General features: G+C 46.9%; 1 protein-coding gene across 1 annotated transcript in view; it reads right to left on the bottom strand.

Annotated features, from left to right (window-relative positions):
* Positions 1 to 9,316: 9,316 nt before the first annotated feature.
* LOC119280076 (premnaspirodiene oxygenase-like) overlaps positions 9,317 to 17,687 on the bottom strand; it is a 20,308-nt gene continuing 11,937 nt past the window's right edge. The window contains exon 2 of the mRNA XM_037561063.1: positions 9,317 to 9,928. Coding sequence (XP_037416960.1) covers positions 9,317 to 9,928 — 612 coding nt within the window. The remainder of the gene's footprint in view (positions 9,929 to 17,687) is intronic.

Genomic DNA, 17,687 nt, shown 5'->3' with positions numbered 1-17,687 from the left:
CGGGGATGGGGACGGCCGGGGCGGCGACGTCGACGGGGGCGGCGACGAGGGCCGGGGACGGCCGGGGTCGGCGACGAGGGGCGGGGGCGGCGGCGTCGACAGGGACGGCGTCGATCGAGGCAGGGCGGCACGACGGAGGAAGGAAATAGAGGGAAGAAAAAGAGGGAAACTGAATTTTTTTCAAGTGTTGTATATATAGGATGGACCTTCAGTACCAGTTGTACTAAAGGTCTGTTTTGGCCAGGCCAAGCGGCGGGAAGCACACCCCCTTTAGTACCGGGTGGTGGCTCCAACCGGTACTAAAAGGGGGGGGTCTTTAGTACCGGTTGGAGCCACGACCTGGTACTAAAGGGGGTGCACTGGCTCCAGGCGGTGCGCAAGTTTAGTCCCACCTCGCTAGCCGAGGGGTTACCGCACTGGTTTATAAGCGCCAGTGCGGTAGCTCTCTCGAGCTCCTCTCCTAAGTAGGCCTATTAGCCTACCTGTCATCTTCTGCCTAGTGGGCCTACTGGGCCTTTGCTGGCCTGCATCCTGGCCCAACAAAAGGTTGTGTTAGTCGTATGCAGGCCGCTTTGGCCCAGTAGGCGGGCTTTTTTATTTTCTTAAATTTTTTCACTTTATTTATTTTTATTTTATTTATTTTGAGTTACATTTTTGCTGTATTTAGAGTTTCTTTGTGAATATTTTTGCTTTAGGTATAAAGAATTACAAACTTTCTGTTAGTGCCGGTAGTTTTCAAATTTGAATAGTTTAAATTTTGAATTATTTGAAATTTGTGTGAATCACTAGTTTGTGAATAAGTTAACTTTGAAAAAAGTTTTTCCAGTGATTCTTTTTTTTATGTTTAATATTAGTGTGTTTTATCATTATATTCAATTTGGTAATGCTTAGGTTATTTAAAAAATGAAATGCCTTTGTAACCATTCAGTTTTCGTCGGAAACCCTGATACTTCAAAAGAGATTGTCCATTTTATATACGAAGTGCATCCAGTTTTTGCCGTAACCCTCTCTACTTTTTTGCACATGCTATTTGTATGAAATTATGATACCATGCCAACTTTCAACCTTTTCTGAGTTCATTTGAAATGCTTTTCAATTTCAGGGTCATTTAGCTGGAAAAAAAATCAATAAATGCATGAAAAGAATTTGTTTGCACATGAAATTTCTTCGCATTTCAAATGCCAAAACACATAACTACCCAAACTATTACAGACATTCCCTCCTGGGTGTGAAACATAGAAGAAAGTGATGATAGTGAAGCCGATCACATCCCAGATCTTTGGGTGTGAAACTTTTTCTTCGCGTGTGTCCCTTTGCGCCATAGCCATGGAAAATCTTCATCATTTAACTGGATGCTCGGGTCAATATTCACTGTGAATGGAGCAATTTCATCAAACTTTTCATAATCTTCTGACATGTCTGTCTTGTCATCCACTCCCACGATGTTTCTTTTTCCTGAAAAAGAACTATGTGGCGCTTTGGCTCGTCGTATGATCCATTCGCTTCCTTATCTTTTCTTTTTCTCGTCCTGGTAGACATGTTTTTCACATAAAAAACCTGCGCCACATCATTGGCTAGGACGAATGGTTCGTCTGCATACGCAAGATTGTTGAGATCCACTGTTGTCATTCCGTACCGCGGGTCTTCCGTTACCCCGCCTCGTGTCATATTGACCCATTTGCACCGAAACAAAGGGACCTGCAAATCACCTGATCCATAGTTAAGTTCCCATATGTCCTCTATGTAACCATAATATGTTTCCGTTCCCGTGTTGGTTGTTGCATCAAAGCGGACACCACTGTTTTGGTTGGTGCTCTTCTTATCTTGGGCGATCGTGTAAAATGTATTCCCATTTATCTGGTACCCTTTGAAAGTCATTATATTCGAAGATGGTAACTGGGACAACGAGTACATGTCATTTTGAATATCGCCATCATTCAGGGCACGTTTCTGCAACCAATCGGCAAAAGTCCTCGTTTGTTCGCGTGTAATCCAGTCGTCAGACTTCTCCGGGTGTTTGGACTGTAGAAAATTCTTGTGTTACTCCATATACGGAGCCACCAAGGCGGAATTCTGTAGAACTGTGTAGTGTGCTTCAGTGAGAGAATGCCCGTCCATACATATTATTTGATGCCCTCCTAGCGTGCCTTTTCCTTCCAGTCTGCCCTTATGCCGTGATTCAGGAACACCAATCGGCTTAAGGTCAGGAATAAAGTCAATACAAAACTCAATGACCTCCTCATTTTCATGGCCCTTCGAGATGCTTCCTTCTGGCCTAGCATGGTTATGAACATATTTCTTCAAGACTCCCATGAACCTTTCAAAGGGGAACATATTGTGTAGAAATACAGGACCCAAAACGTTAATCTCTTTGCAAAGGTGAACTACGACGTGCGTCATGATGTTGAAGAAGGATGGTGGGAACACCAACTCGAAACTGACAAGACATTGCACCAAATCATTCTGTAACCTTGGTATGATTTCTGGATCGATTACCTTCTGAGAGATTGCATTGAGGAATGCACATAGCTTCACAATGGCTAATCGAACGTTTTCCGGTAGAAGCCCCCTCAATGCAACCGGAAGGAGTTGTGTCATAATCACGTGACCGTCATGAGACTTTAGGTTCTGGAACTTTTTCTCTGCCATATTTATTATTCCCTTTATATTCGACGAGAAGCCAGATGGTACCTTCATGCTGAGCAGGCATTCGAAGAAGATTTCCTTCTCTTCTTTGGTAAGAGCATAGCTAGCCTAACCCTGATGTATGCCATCTTTTCCGTGCATACGTTGCTGGTCCTCCCGTGCCTCTGGTGTATCTTTTGTCTTCCCATACACGCCCAAAAAGTCAAGCAGGGTCACGCAAAGATTCTTCGTCACGTGCATCGCGTCGATTGCGGAGCGGACCTCTAGGTCTTTCCAATATGGCAGGTCCCAAAATATAGATTTCTTCTTCCACATGGGTGCGCATCCGTCAGCGTCCTTCGGAACAGGTTGTCCGCCAGGACCCTTTCCAAACATTACCTTCAAATCCTTGACCATATCATGTACATCAGCACCAGTACGGTGGCGAGGCTTCGTCCGGTGATCCGCCTCACCTTTGAAATGCTTGCCTTTCTTTCTTACGGGATGCCTTGTCGGAAGAAATCGACGATGTCCCAGGTACACATTCTTCCTACAACTATCCAAATATATACTGTCGGTATCATCCAAACAGTGCGTGCATCCGCGGTACCCCTTGTTTGTCTGTCCTGAAAGGTTATTGAGAGCAGGCCAATCATTGATGGTCACGAACAGCAATGCCTTTAGGTCAAATTCTTCCTATACGTGCTCATCCCACACACGTACACCTGTTCCATTCCACAGTTGTAATAGTTCTTCAACTAATGGCGTTAGGTACACATCAATATCGTTGCCAGGTTGCTTAGGGACTTGGATGAGCACTGGCATCATAATGAACTTCCGCTTCATGCACAACCAAGGAGGAAGGTTATACAAACATAGAGTCACATGCCACGTGCTATGGTTGCTGCTCTGCTCCTCAAAAGGATTAATGCCATCTGCGCTTAGACCAAACCATACGTTCCTTGGGTCACCTGCAAACTCCTCCCAGTACTTTCTCTCGATTTTTCTCCACTGTGAACCGTCAGCGGGTACTCTCAACTTTCCGTCTTTCTTACGGTCTTCTGCGTGCCACCGCATCGCCTTTGCATGCTCTTTGTTTTGGAACAAACGTTTCAACCGTGGTATTATAGGAGCATACCACATCACCTTGGCAGGAATCTTCTTCCTAGGGTGCTCACCCTCGACATAACCAGGGTCATCGCGACTGATCTTATAACGCAATGCACCGCATACCGGACAACCATTCAAATACTCGTACTCACCGCGGTAGAGGATGCAGTCATTAGGGAATGCATGTATCTTTTGCACCTCTAACCCTAGAGGGCAAACAACCTTCTTTACTTCATACGTACTCTCGGGCAATTCGTTGTCCTTTGGAAGCATATTATTTATCATTACCAGCAACTTTCCAAATCCCTTATCAGATACACCATTCTCTGCCTTCCATTGCAGCAATCCAAGTGTGGTGCCCAACTTTTTTTTATCAGCTTCGCAAATCGGGTACAACAATTTCTTGTGATCCTCTAACATGCGCTACAACTTCGTCCTCTCCAGATCACTTGCGCAGTTTCTCTTTGCATCGGCAATGGCCCGGCCTAGATCATCAGCGGGCTCATCTGATGCCTCTTCTTCAGCTTCTTCCCGCATTGTCGGCTCAGCTTCTTCCCCCATTGTTGTATCATCGTATTCAGGAAACCCATGGCCAGGATAGCCGTCGTCGTCCTCTTCTTCTTCATTGTCTTCCATCATAACCTCTATTTCTCCGTGCTTGGTCCAAACATTATAGTGGGGCATGAAACCGGACTTAAATAGGTGGACGTGAATGGTTTTTGACGTAGAGTAACTGTGACCATTCTTACAGCCAGCACATGGACAAGGCATAAAACCATCCGCCCGCTTGTTTGCCTCAGCGGACTGCAGAAAAGTATGCAGGCCATTAATAAACTCGGGAGAGCATCGGTCATCATACATCCATTGTCGGCTCATCTTCATTACACAACACCGAATAGACCAAATTAATACAAATTCATACATAAAGTTCATATACAACACTTAATTAAATGCAACATACAAATAACTCTCTAGCTAAAGAATTTAAATGCAACAACAAATGCGATGACGATTGCAACTAAGGTAACAATTGATCCAACAGCATAATGATACCAAGCCACACTATCAATGGCATATTTTCTAATCTTTCTAATCTTCAACCTGATTTTCTCCATCTTGATCTTGTGATCATCGACGACATCGGCAACATGCAACTCCAATTCCATCTTCTCCCCCTCAATTTTTTTCAATTTTTCTTTCAAATACTCGTTTTCTCTTTCAACTAAATTTAACCTCTTGACAATAGGGTCGGTTGGAATTTCCGGTTCACATACCTCCTAGATAAAAATATCTATGTCAACTTGATGGGCATAATTTGTCATAAACACAAAATGCAACAACTAGTTTTAAAAGAGAATATACCACATCCGAATCATAACAAGGACGAGGGCCGACGGGGACGGATATCAAAACCATGGCACTATGTATAACAAACAACGTACGGGTAAGATAATTATACGAGTAACTATATCCAAATCACACAAACATCAATTTGGTAATGTAAAACATTCATGAACAAGAGCCTCACCACAAGGTGGTGCCGGCGACGGGACGGTGCGGGCGATCGACGGTGGTTACGACGGAGATTTAGAAGGCACTAAGTAAACCACACCTACATATGCAAACTAAGTGTTATTTTTGACCTCAAATTGCATATAAATCAAATACTAGCAAATATAATTCCTCCCAAATTAATCACTATACAAAGCATTGCAAGAGCTAATCTAGCAATGAGAGTTGAAAGGACAAAGTTGCTAACTTTTGTGATCATTTGAATGGATGGGGGCCTTCAAATCTTGACAAATTTTGGGCAAAATTTGTGAGGAGCTCGAGGAAGAGAGGGGAAGAACAGAGGAAGTGAGGGGAAAGGGGAAGAACAAAGTGGCTTGGGTGGACGAAGGGTTTATGTACGTCAATCTTTAGTACCGGTTCGTGTCATGAACCGGTACTAAAGGTGTTGGAGGGGCCCCAGACTGACAACACCCTGCCACCATCCTCTTTAGTACTGATTCGTGCCACGAACCGGTACTAAAGGTTCGCCACGAACCGGTACTAATGAGAACGGCCGGCTAGCCGTTGGAACCGGCACTAATGGACACATTAGTGCCGGCTCAAAATCAAACCGGCACTAATGTGTCTCATATTAGGTCCTTTTTCTACTAGTGAGAGGACATCACGGAGCTTAAACCTTTTATTTCAGATTATTTTGCAGGATTGTTCTCCACTGAACTAGATGAGTCAGATCCCGAAGTGTTGAACAAAGTTGCTCCTAGAGTAGCTGATCATATGAATAATGCCCTGATGCAGGAGTATACACCGGAGGAGGTTAAAAAAGCCTTGTTCTCCATAGGGGATTTGAAGGCCCCGGGGCCCGACGGATTGCATGCAATCTTTTTTTAAAAGTGCTGGCATATATTGGGAGATAAACTGACGGAGGAGGTTCTGAATGCAATCAACCAAAAGGTAATACCAGAGGGGTGGAATGACACTGTTACCATTCTAATTCCTAAGGTCGAAAGTCCTGAGCAAATCTCACAATTTGGGCCTATCAGTCTTTGTAACGTCGTGTACAAAATCATCTCGAAAATGATCGCATTCAGGTTGAAAAGAGTTATGGATGAGATAATTTCCCCGGTGCAAAGTGCATTTGTACCAGGCAGGTTAATTATGGACAACATCTTGGTGGCGTATGAATGTATACATAAGATAACAAACTGCAAAAAGCAAAGACTGGCTACTGTGCAGTCAAGCTGGACATGCACAAGGCATATGATAGAGTCGAATGGAGATTTGTAGAAAGGATGATGAGAAGGCTTGGTTTTCATGATAATTTTGTTGAACTGATTATGGCATGTGTTCGATCTGTGAGATATAGAGTAAGATATAATGACCAGGAGACAGAGGGATTTGTGCCATCTAGGGGTCTCCGGCAGGGGGATCCCCTATCACCATATTTATTCTTGATTTGTGCAGAGGGTTTGTCGAGTCTGTTGGCTCACCAAGAGGAGGTTCGTGGCATAGAAGGAGTAAAGGTGTGCAGGGGTGCACCATCAGTTTCACACTTACTATTTGCTGATGATTCCTTGATCCTTATGAAGGCAGATTTAAATAATGCAACCTCGGTGAGACAAGTGCTTGACCAGTATTGCGCGAGTTCTGGACAGTTGGTGAGTGAAGGGAAATGCAGCATTTATTTTAGTCCATGTGTGGATGTGGAAACAAAAGCAAGTATGTGTGTAGAACTGAATATAATGACCGCAGCTTTATCCGACAAGTATCTCGGTTTGCCTGCTATGGTTGGAGTGGACAGAAGTGATAGCTTTGCCTATTTGCTGGAGAGGGTGATTGCTCGGCTAAAGGGTTGGAAGGAGAAATTTCTTTCTCTTGGAGGTAAAGAAATCTTACTTAAAGCAGTTATTCAGTCTCTGCAGGTTTTTGCAATGGGAGTGTTTAAGATCCCGAAGAAAATATGTAAGGAAATTACAGACGCCATGGCTAGTTTTTGGTGGGGTGACGAAGAGGATCAAAAGAGGATGCATTGGTGGGCATGGTGGCGAATGTGCATACCAAAAAATGAGGGTGGAATGGCTTCCGTGACCTTCATGCTTTTAACCTTGCGATGCTAGCCAAACAATGTTGGAGATTGATCTCTAATCCAGATGCGTTATGTGCGCGTGTGCTTCGCGCAAAATACTATCCGGATGGTAATAGTTTGAAGGCAGGGAACAAAAAAGGATCTTCCTTTTCTTGGCAGTCTATTGTTTCTGGAATTCAAACTTTCAAGAGAGGTCATATTTGGCGTGTTGGGACAGGATCTGAAATCAATATGTGGAATGACTGCTGGGTGCCAAACAGCCCAACTAGAAAGGTTTTGACACCTAAGGGAGCTTGTTTGCTGTCTAAAGTGGAAGAATTGGTTGATCCGTACTCAGGACAGTGGGATGAAACACTCATTAGAAACATCTTCTTCCCTATAGATGCTGGGAGAATTTTGATAATTCCACTGAATGTCCAGGTGTTGGAGTACTTTGTAGCCTGGAACTTTACCAAGTCATATGCCTTTACAGTTCGCTCGGCGTACTATGTAGAGTGGCACCACCAGCATGATTCACAGGTCAGACGAAGTGATGGACAAGGGTCCTCAACAACTAATCCAGTGTGGGAGATTCTTTGGAAAATGAAAGTGCCAAGCAAAGTCAAGATATTTGCATGGAAAGCTCTACATGGTGTAGTTCCTGCTCGATCCATTTTAGCAAATAGATACATCAAGGTGTCTCCGCAATGTCCTTTATGCTCAGAGGAAGCCGAGGATATCAAGCACCTGATATTTTCCTGTCGGCGTGCGAAGGAAGTTTGGAATGCATTGGGTCTTTCAGAAGTTATAGATAATGCGTTGAGGGTAGACCGATCTGGCAGCATAGTCCTGGAGGAGATCATTCGAAACAAGTCAAATATTAGGCTGATTCTCCCAAACCTCGGTGTTGCAGAATCGGTTGTCGTGGGCGCTTGGTATATATGGTGGCAGAGGAGAGAGTTTGTGAAAGGAAATCAAGTGACTTCGCCCAGCAGGACAGCTTTCTCTATCAACGCAATCACATCAAACTTTGTTGCGGCTCAGAGTGTCATACAGTCACCAAAAATACCATGGCAGAAACCTCCAGCTGGCTGCTACCAGATGAACGTGGACGCATCTTTTTTCCAAGATGGGTCGGCAGCAACAGCAGCAGTGCTTCGGAATTATAAGGGGGATGCAGTAGCAGGTGGCTCATGGCTTCTGAATAACGTGTATGATGCTAGCACAGCTGAAACATTAGCTCTGCAAAAGGGCTTGATAATGCTTGAAAATATAGGATGCAATGGGGTTATCATGGAGTCTGATTCACTGGAATTAATCCAAGCTTGCACTGGTGTGAATGAAGTTTTGAGCCCAGCCACGGTGATACTTGCAGATTGTTTCCAGCGAGCAACAAGACTAGGTACAGCGAGCTTTCAGCACGGTCCTAGGGACGCCAATAGGGCTGTACATAATTTAGCTAGGCACGTTTATGATTCTAAAGTTGTAGTCTTTTGGGACAGTGATCCTCCTAGCTTTATCCTTCCAGACATCATCTTCGATGTAACTGTGATTTGAAAGTAATAAAGTGCGCCCTAGGGCATTTCCCCTCAAAAAAAAGTTGTGTTTCTTATTGGACCGCTATAGATATGGATGCATCTCATGCGACCCGCCTGGATTACCAGAAATGTGCTGCCAGTGATCGCTCATTTTGTACTAGGGACATGCTTCAGGGACACCAATTCAGAACACATTTGATAATAAATATCAGCATAATTAATTATCATGTAGATGCATATAGTTTCTAGATAATGAGATACAGTCAACACAATCACATAAATGGTGGTTTAGCCTACAAATTGGCCCTTCATCACCTTAGGCTGCATTTATTTTTTCATTTTGTTAGAGATTATAGGCTGTTTACCCATTTCTTGCACAAGCCACACACAACTTTTGCTTGTACCATCTTCATTGATGTTTTTTATTCAATAAAAATTCCAGTTATTGAAAATAACATAGATGGGTAAACTAAAGAGCTAAAAAATGATCAATAGCTTCCAACAAGAGCTCAGTCCTACCACGCTTCGTGATCCCATTCACGTCAGGCATATCAAGCTCCTCCGGCTTCCTGCCACTAAGAAGCTTCCAGTCAAAGGTCCAGAGAAGGCTCGCAAGAGCTATCTCAATGCTGGACATTCCAAACATCATACGCTGGCTATGCCTAGCGTCACAAGGGAGGAAATAGAAGTCTGAACAATCGTAGTCAACCACCTCATCCTCAAACCTCTCAGGCAGGAACTCGGTAGCATTGGTCCAACTCTTCTCGTCCCTACCAATTGCCCACATATTCACCAACACATTGGTTCTTGGCAGCATGTTGTAGGCCCTGATCTTGCCCGGCTCTGTGCACAATCTCGTGATGATAAACGACATCGGTGGATGTAACCTAAGGGTCTCCTTGATGATCATCTGAAGGTATGGGAGTTGGCTGTCGATGTTGGCCTCAGTTAGATTCTTGTGGTGCAGGACTCGCCGAATTTCCAACTGTGCGATGGTCATTTTTTGTGGGCTTTTCATAAGCTCCGACATGGCCCATATTATTGTTGTCGATGTCGTCTCCAATCCCACGGAGAAAATTTCCTGGTGACATGATCCACAAATATGTTAAAAATATATATTAATGATCTAATATGTGGCTTTGTGCCTATGGAGCAAGCAGACTAAGATATATTTGTCGAACATGGATGATATATAGTAAAATAATTGGCCTTCGAGCCCCATTGGCAATTCATCATTGGGCTTGTTGTCTGTCTATTTATTTTTTGGGCGATGCTAGCCATCGGTCGACTGATTGGAAACCCCGATCGCTCGACTAATTGGCAACCCCGATCGGTCCCTGATGAAGCCATGTACCTAGGGTAGGGTCATGGACCTGTCCAAAGTACCCTTTTCAAGGACATCTCTAGAAGAAACTACCTTTCAGTCGACATGGAAGGATTCCACTCGACGGACTCGAAGACACTCGACCATGAAGCCACTCACTCGACCGCCAGAAGATCTAGAGTCACTCTGCACCCAAACGGTCTGTTATTAAGTAGTCTTTATGGTCATGATAGCACTTTATGTAGGGCGTTACCAGTAACGCCAGGCCTTAATGTACTTTAAACCCTGCATAACTGAGGGCCGGAGGGGTCTGGCAGACTATATATAAGCCACCCACCTCCTCAGTGTAAAGGGTTCGCACCCCTGTAACTCATACGCATATAATCCAGTCGACCGCCTCCGGGCTCCGAGACGTAGGGCTGTTACTTCCTCCGAGAAGGGCCTGAACTCGTAAATCCCTTGCGTATACAACTACTCTATAGCTAGGATCTTGCCTCTTCATACCTACCCCCCTTTCTACTGTCAGACTTAGAACCACGACAGTTGGCGCCCACCATGGGGCAGGTGTCTTAGCGACTTATTGGAGAAGTTGCAATTTTTTTCGATCTCCTTCATCATGGTTTCAGGCGGAGTTTTGGTCGAGGGCCGCGAGATCCGTCTCGGCGCGCTCACGTTCATCGCCGATGACTCTGCTTGGCTTCAGGAGGCTCCACTCGACATTGACGCGCTCCCGGTCCGCGAAGCGACACACTTTCGCGCATGTGTCCGCGGCGTCCTCTTGCGGCAACCATCGACCCAGTATCGGTCGGTCGTTGTGTCATCCTCCCTCCCTGCTTCCCGCCGGCGCAAACGCTCCAGGGTCAAGGCTTCAGTGGTGGGTGAGGCACGCGGTGGCCAGCCAGTCGGCCACCCCCAAGTCGCGGCAATCGAGCCCGACGAATCTCTCTACGGCCTGTTCGACTGGCTCCGCAGAGACTGCATCCGAGTGCGAGAGCATTGATCCATTGGCAGAGGTCCTGATGGTCAATGGACCGCGCAGTCCTCCCGGCTTCCCCCGCGCCGACGGAGGTGACGGTGGAGGCGACCCAGCGCAGGTCCATGAAGAGTATCAACCCGAGCCACTCACTTTGCTGCAGAGGGAAGATCTTCGCCGCCGGAACATGGATGCGCTGCATACTCCTATCGTTGGAGAAACCCCCAAGGCCGCGCCTTAGAGGACGCGCGTTTGGCCAACCTGGCTGAGCGCACTCGACTGGAGAACCTCCAGCGAGCACTCGACGAGCGTGCACGACAACGAGTTCCGGACTCCAGTCGAGGTCAGCTCTTTCCACCATCGACTCAGGTATATCGAACTCAGATTCAGAATTTAGCAGCTGCAGCCCGTATAGCAGAGTCAATTCAGCCTTCCCAGTCAGAGGCTGGCAGAGGCTTGATGGAGTAGAGATTTGCTCCGGGCAGCAGGAGATCAAAATTCAGCCGTATCACAGTCGCGGAAGAGGATTCACAGCAGATCCGTCGCTGCGAATTCAGTCCATTCGGCCCATAGCCCTAGATCGCCCCCGAGGCGTGAGGGACGTGGAGGTCGGCGTGAGCAGTATGATGATTGATTCGATCGCGATGATCGGCGTCGAGTGCCCACTCCACCCCCAAGAGGTGGGTCGTACGCCTCTCGACAGCAAGATGACAGACGCCAGCACAGTGTTGGGCGAAGGGTTCCAGTCGACCCCAGAGAACCAGGCTTTGATGCGAGATCCATCATCGTTCAAGGTTTGGTCGATCGGAACAGAGCTCACCGAGAAGGCCATGACAGAGATGTGCCCACCAGCAGCAGAGTTCACGTCTCAGGACCAGAGTGTTTTAGCAGAGCCATCAGGGCCGCGGTAATTCCTCCCAATTTCAGGTTGGCGACTGGAGTCAGTAAGTTCACCGGCGAGTCCAAGCCCGATACTTGGCTTGAAGACTACCGAGTGGCTATTCAGATTGGCGGCGGCAATGATGAGGTAGCCATGAAACACCTGCGTCTTATGTTGGAGGGCTCGGCCAGAGCATGGCTGAATCAGTTGGCGCCTAGCAGTATTTACACTTGGGAAGATCTTGCCCGAGTGTTTGTCAGAACATTTGAAGGAACTTGCAAGCGACCAGCAGGGTTGACAGAGCTGCAAGTTTGTGTGCAAAAGTCGAATGAGACTCTGAGGGATTACATCCAGAGGTGGATCACGTTGCACCATACGGTGGAGAATGTATCTGATCACCAGGCAGTATGTGCCTTCAAACAAGGCGTTAAGAACAGGGAGTTAAGTTTGAAATTCGGTCGGACCGGAGACATGACCCTGAGTCGGATGATGGAGATTGCCACCAAGTATGCCAATGGTGAAGAAGAAGACCAACTCCGGAGTGTCAAGTACAAGCCAACCGCTCATGAAACTGGGGGAGGGAACTCCAGTCGAAAACAGAAGCACAAAGCCGAGCCAGCTGCTCCTGGAGAAGCCTTGGCCGTGACTCAAGTAAAGTTTAAAGGGAAGCCCAAAGCTCCTTGGAACCCCAAGAAGGTGAAAGACAAGGAGGGAAATGACGTGATGGATTTACCATGCCACATCCACACGAAGAAAGATGAGGAGGGTAACTTCATTTACCCGAAGCATACCACTCGACAGTGTCGGCTCTTGATACAGCAATTCCAAGGGAAACAACCCAAGGACAAGGAAAAGGAGTCGGACAAAATTGAGGACAAGGGAGATAGTGATGAGGAATATCCCCAGGTGAATTCCACTCTGGTGATTTTTGTTGACGTTGAGACCAAAAGTCGATTGAAAGTTATCAACCGAGAAGTGAATATGGTTGCTTCGGAGACTCCCAATTATCTGAAATGGTCTCAGACTGCCATCACCTTCGACCAGTCCGATCACCCGACACACATAGCCACCCCTGGGAGGCAAGCTCTGGTGGTCGACCCAGTCGTTGAAAGCACTCAACTGACTAAAGTGTTGATGGATGGTGGCAGTAGCTTTAATATATTGTATGCAGAGACACTGAAAGGGATGGGCATTCCGATGTCCAGACTCGGTACCAGCAACATGAGTTTCTATGGAGTCGTTCCTAGCAAGAAGGCCGCGTCACTCAGCCAGATAGCTCTTGATGTGGTTTTCGGAGATTCCAAACATTTCCACAAAGAAAAGCTAACATTTGAGGTTGTGGATTTCCAGAGTGCCTATCACGCTATTTTGGGAAGGCCAGTTTACGCACGTTTTATGGCTCGACCATGTTACGTATACCTCAAATTGAAGATGCCTGGCCCCAAAAGTGTGATCACTGTTACTGGTAATCGCAAGAAGGCGGAAGAGTGCTTTCAGAAAGGCTCAAAGATTGCCGATGCTTAGATGGTAGCAGAAGTGTGCCAGGAACACCAGAAAAATGCAGACCCGAGTGATTTGTTGCGAGCTAAGAAGCCTGCTACAGAATCAGCTTTTCAATCGTCCGGTGAGACAAAGCCAGTTCACATCCACCCGACCAACCCCAACGCTGCTCCGACTAATATCTCCATAACACTCGACCCCAAATAGGAAGAAGCGCTCATCCAGTTCCTCTGTGAGAACTGGGACATCTTTGCATGGAAACCTTCTGACATGCCAGGTGTGCCCAGAGGGCTGGCTGAGCACCGTCTACGAGTCGACTCAAAGGCAAAACCTGTCAAGGAACATCTGCGGCGGTCCGCCGTCCAGAAAAGGAAAGCCATTGGCGAAGAGGTGGCTCGGCTCTTAGCAGCAGAGTTTATCCGAGAGATTTACCACTCCGAGTGGCTCGCCAATGTTGTCATGGTCCCCAAGAAGGACAAGTCACGTTGCATGTGCATTGACTTTAAACATATGAATCGGGCCTGTCCGAAAGATCATTTTACTCTCCCCCGCATCGACTAAATAGTCGACTCGACTGCGGGATGTGAGCGACTGTCTTTCTTAGACGCCTATTCCGGGTACCATCAGATCCGTCTGTATGGACCTGATGAGATCAAAACAACTTTCATCACCCCATTCAGGTGCTTCTGTTATGTCACCATGCCATTCGGCCTCAAAAATGCCGGAGCCACGTTCATGAGGATGATTCAGAAGTGTTTGCTCACTCAAATCAGACGGAATGTGGAAGCGTACATGGATGATATTGTGGTCAAGTCACGCAAAGGTTCCGGCCTGCTGACTGACCTTGCTGAAACATTTGCCAACCTCAGGAGGTATGATATCAAGCTTAATCCATCAAAGTGCACATTCGGAGTTCCTGTCGGAAAATTACTCGGTTTTCTCGTTTCCGAATGAGGAATCGACGCAAATCCAGAGAAAGTGGGCACTATACTCTGAATGAAAAGACCTGTGCGTGTGCACGATGTTCAGAAGCATACTGGTTGCTTGGCCGCTTTAAGTCGATTCATCTCTCGTCTCGGTGAAAAGGCATTGCCTCTTTACCGACTGATGAAGAAGTCAGACAAGTTCGAGTGGACTCCTGAAGCTGATGCAGTATTTGCAGAGCTAAAAGCCCTGCTTTCCACCCAGCCGGTGCTTGCTGCCCCGATCAGCAAAGAGCCTTTGCTGCTTTACATTGCAGCCACAGGACAAGTTGTGAGTACAGTACTTATGGTCGAGCGAGAAGAAGAAGGAAAAGCCTTTAAAGTTCAACGCCCAGTATATTATATTTCTGAAGTTCTGACCCCGTCAAAGCAAAGATACCCTCATTATCAGAAGCTTGTATATGGGATCTATATGACCACGAAGAAAGTTGCTCACTACTTCTCTGACCATACCATCACAGTCGTTAGCGATGCCCCGTTGTCAGAGATTCTACACAACAGAGATGCAACTGGTCGAGTGGCAAAATGGGCGATTGAACTCCTTCCTCTGGATATCCGATTTGAGGCAAAGAAAGCTATCAAGTCCCAAGCAATAGCAGATTTCCTCGCCGAGTGGACTGAACAGCAACTGCCGACTCAAGTTCACTCGGAGCACTAGACCATGTTCTTTGATGGCTCTAAGATGCTAAATGGTTCTGGTGCTGGGTTAGTGTTGGTTTCCCCCCGAGGAGACAATCTCAGATATGTACTCCAGATTCACTTTGATTCCTCCAACAACGAAGCAGAATACGAAGCACTTTTGTATGGGTTGCGTATGGCCATTTCACTCGGCGTCCGTCGCCTCATGGTCTACGACGACTCAGATTTGGTGGTTAACCAAGTGATGAAGGAGTGGGACGTCAGAAGCCCAGCTATGACTGGTTACTGCAATGCAGTAAGAAAGCTGGAGAAGAAATTCAAGGGGTTAGAGCTTCATCATATACCCCGACTAAAGAATCAAGCAGCCGATGATTTGGCAAAGATAGGTTCCAAGAGAGAAGCCATTCCTAGTGGTGTGTTTTTGGAACATATCCACGCGCCGTCAGTTAAAGAGGACCCTTTCACCGAAGAAGCCCCGCAGCCAAAAAGTACCACGGATCCGACTGAAGTCGAGGTCCCAGCCATGGTCGACCTGATCATGGAAGTTTTGGTTATCATTCCCGACTGGACAGTGCCTTACATCGCATATATCCTAAGGAAAGAGCTCCCAGAGAATGAAGAAGAGGCTCGACAGATCGTCCGTCAATCCAAGGCCTTTATTGTCATGAAGGGACAGTTGTACAGAGAAAGCGCGACTGGAGCCAGTCAGAAATGCATAACGCCGGAAGAGGGCCGGATAATTCTCAACGACATCCACTCGGGGACCTGTGGCCATCATGCGTCCTCTCGGACTATTGGGGCTAAAACATACCGAGCGGGTTTTTACTGGCCTAGAGCAAATGAAATGGCGAAAGAGATAGTCGACAAGTGTGAAGTATGTCAGTTCTACTCCAACATGTCGCACAAGCCCGCCTCAGCCTTGAAGACCATTCCAACCGTCTGGCCCTTTGCTGTTTGGGGGTTAGATATGGTTGGGCCACTGAGAACTGGCAGGAGAGGCTTCACCCATGTACTGGTGGCAGTCGACAAGATCACCAAGTGGATCGAAGCTAAGCCTATTAAAAATCTTGATGCAGGCACTGCCATCAGCTTCATCAGAGAATTGATATTCAGATATGGAGTTCCGCATAGCATCATCACCGATAATGGGTCGAACTTCGATTCCGACCAATTCAAAGCCTTCTGCGCTTCTCAAGGCACGCGAGTCGACTACGCTTCAGTCGCCCACCCCCAGTCGAATGGACATGCAGAAAGAGCCAACGACCTAATTCTCAAAGGACTGAAACCCTGTTTGATGCGTGACCTCAAACACGCAGCAGGCGCATGGGTCGATGAACTTCCATTAGTTCTTTGGGGATTGAGGACTACTCCAAATCGGTCGACTGGGAGAACTCCATTCTTTCTGGTCTATGGAGCCGAAGCGGTTCTGCCGAGTCATCTGCTTCACAATGCACCGCGATTCGAGCTCTACTCTAAATTTTAAGCAGAGCAAGCCCGGCAGGATACAGTCGACCTTCTGGAAGAAGAAAGAGAGATGTCCATGATCCGATCGACCATCTATCAGCAAGACTTGCGTCGATTCTACGCCGGAAATGTGAAGAGTCGGGCCTTCCAAGAAGGAGACTTGGTCCTCCGAGTGGACCAACAGAAGCCACACAAACTTGCCCCTACATGGGAAGGTCCTTTCATCGTCACCAAAGTTCTCCACAACGGAGCATACCGTCTGTACAATGTCGGTCGCCAGGTTGATGAGCCACGAGCTTGGAATGCGGACCTGCTCCGCCCCTTTTACACTTAAAGTATTCACTCGGATGAGTTGTAATAAAAGTACTCGTGTAGTTTCCTTATCAAAGACAAAAGTTTTATAATTTTCTCATTGATTGTTGTTGCTTTTGTTTATAAGAGAAATCCCCCAGTGGGTGGCTTAGTCGCGAATCCGTTTCGCCTAAGTTTGTAAAAAAAATTCTATCGAGTGACGAGCTGGCCTCTCACTCGGAGGCTTAGCTGCGAATCCGTTTCGCCTAAGTACTCGAAAATCCTACCGAGTGGAGAGCAAGCCTCTCACTTGGAGGCTTAGCCGCGAATCCGTTTCACCTAAGTACTTTAAAATCCTACCGAGTGGTGAGCCAGCCTCCCACTCGGAGGCTTAGCTGCAGTCCAAGTACTCGCCTAAGTGTTTAAAATCCTACCGAGTGGTGAGCCAGCCTCCCACTCGGAGGCTTAGCTGCAGTCCAAGTACTCGCCTAAGTGTTTAAAATCCTACCGAGTGGTGAGCCAACCTTCCACTCGGAGGCTTAGCTGCAGTCCAAGTACTCGCCTAAGTGTTTAAAATCCTACCGAGTGGTGAGCCAGCCTCCCACTCGGAGGCTTAGCTGCAGTCCAAGTACCCGCCTAAGTATCAAATACAATGTGCGTTCTGCAAGGATGACGAGGTGCAGGTCGACTGCCACCTTCTGCTTCGGAGCTACACCACAAATACGAAAATCCTACCGAGTGGAGAGCAATCCTCCCACTCGGGGGCTTAACTGCAGTCCAGTACTC

This window comes from Triticum dicoccoides, chromosome 3B, assembly GCF_002162155.2.
Source record: "Triticum dicoccoides isolate Atlit2015 ecotype Zavitan chromosome 3B, WEW_v2.0, whole genome shotgun sequence".
In the NCBI taxonomy this organism is placed as follows: domain Eukaryota; kingdom Viridiplantae; phylum Streptophyta; class Magnoliopsida; order Poales; family Poaceae; genus Triticum; species Triticum dicoccoides.
This window is presented reverse-complemented; position numbering and strand designations above follow the sequence as displayed.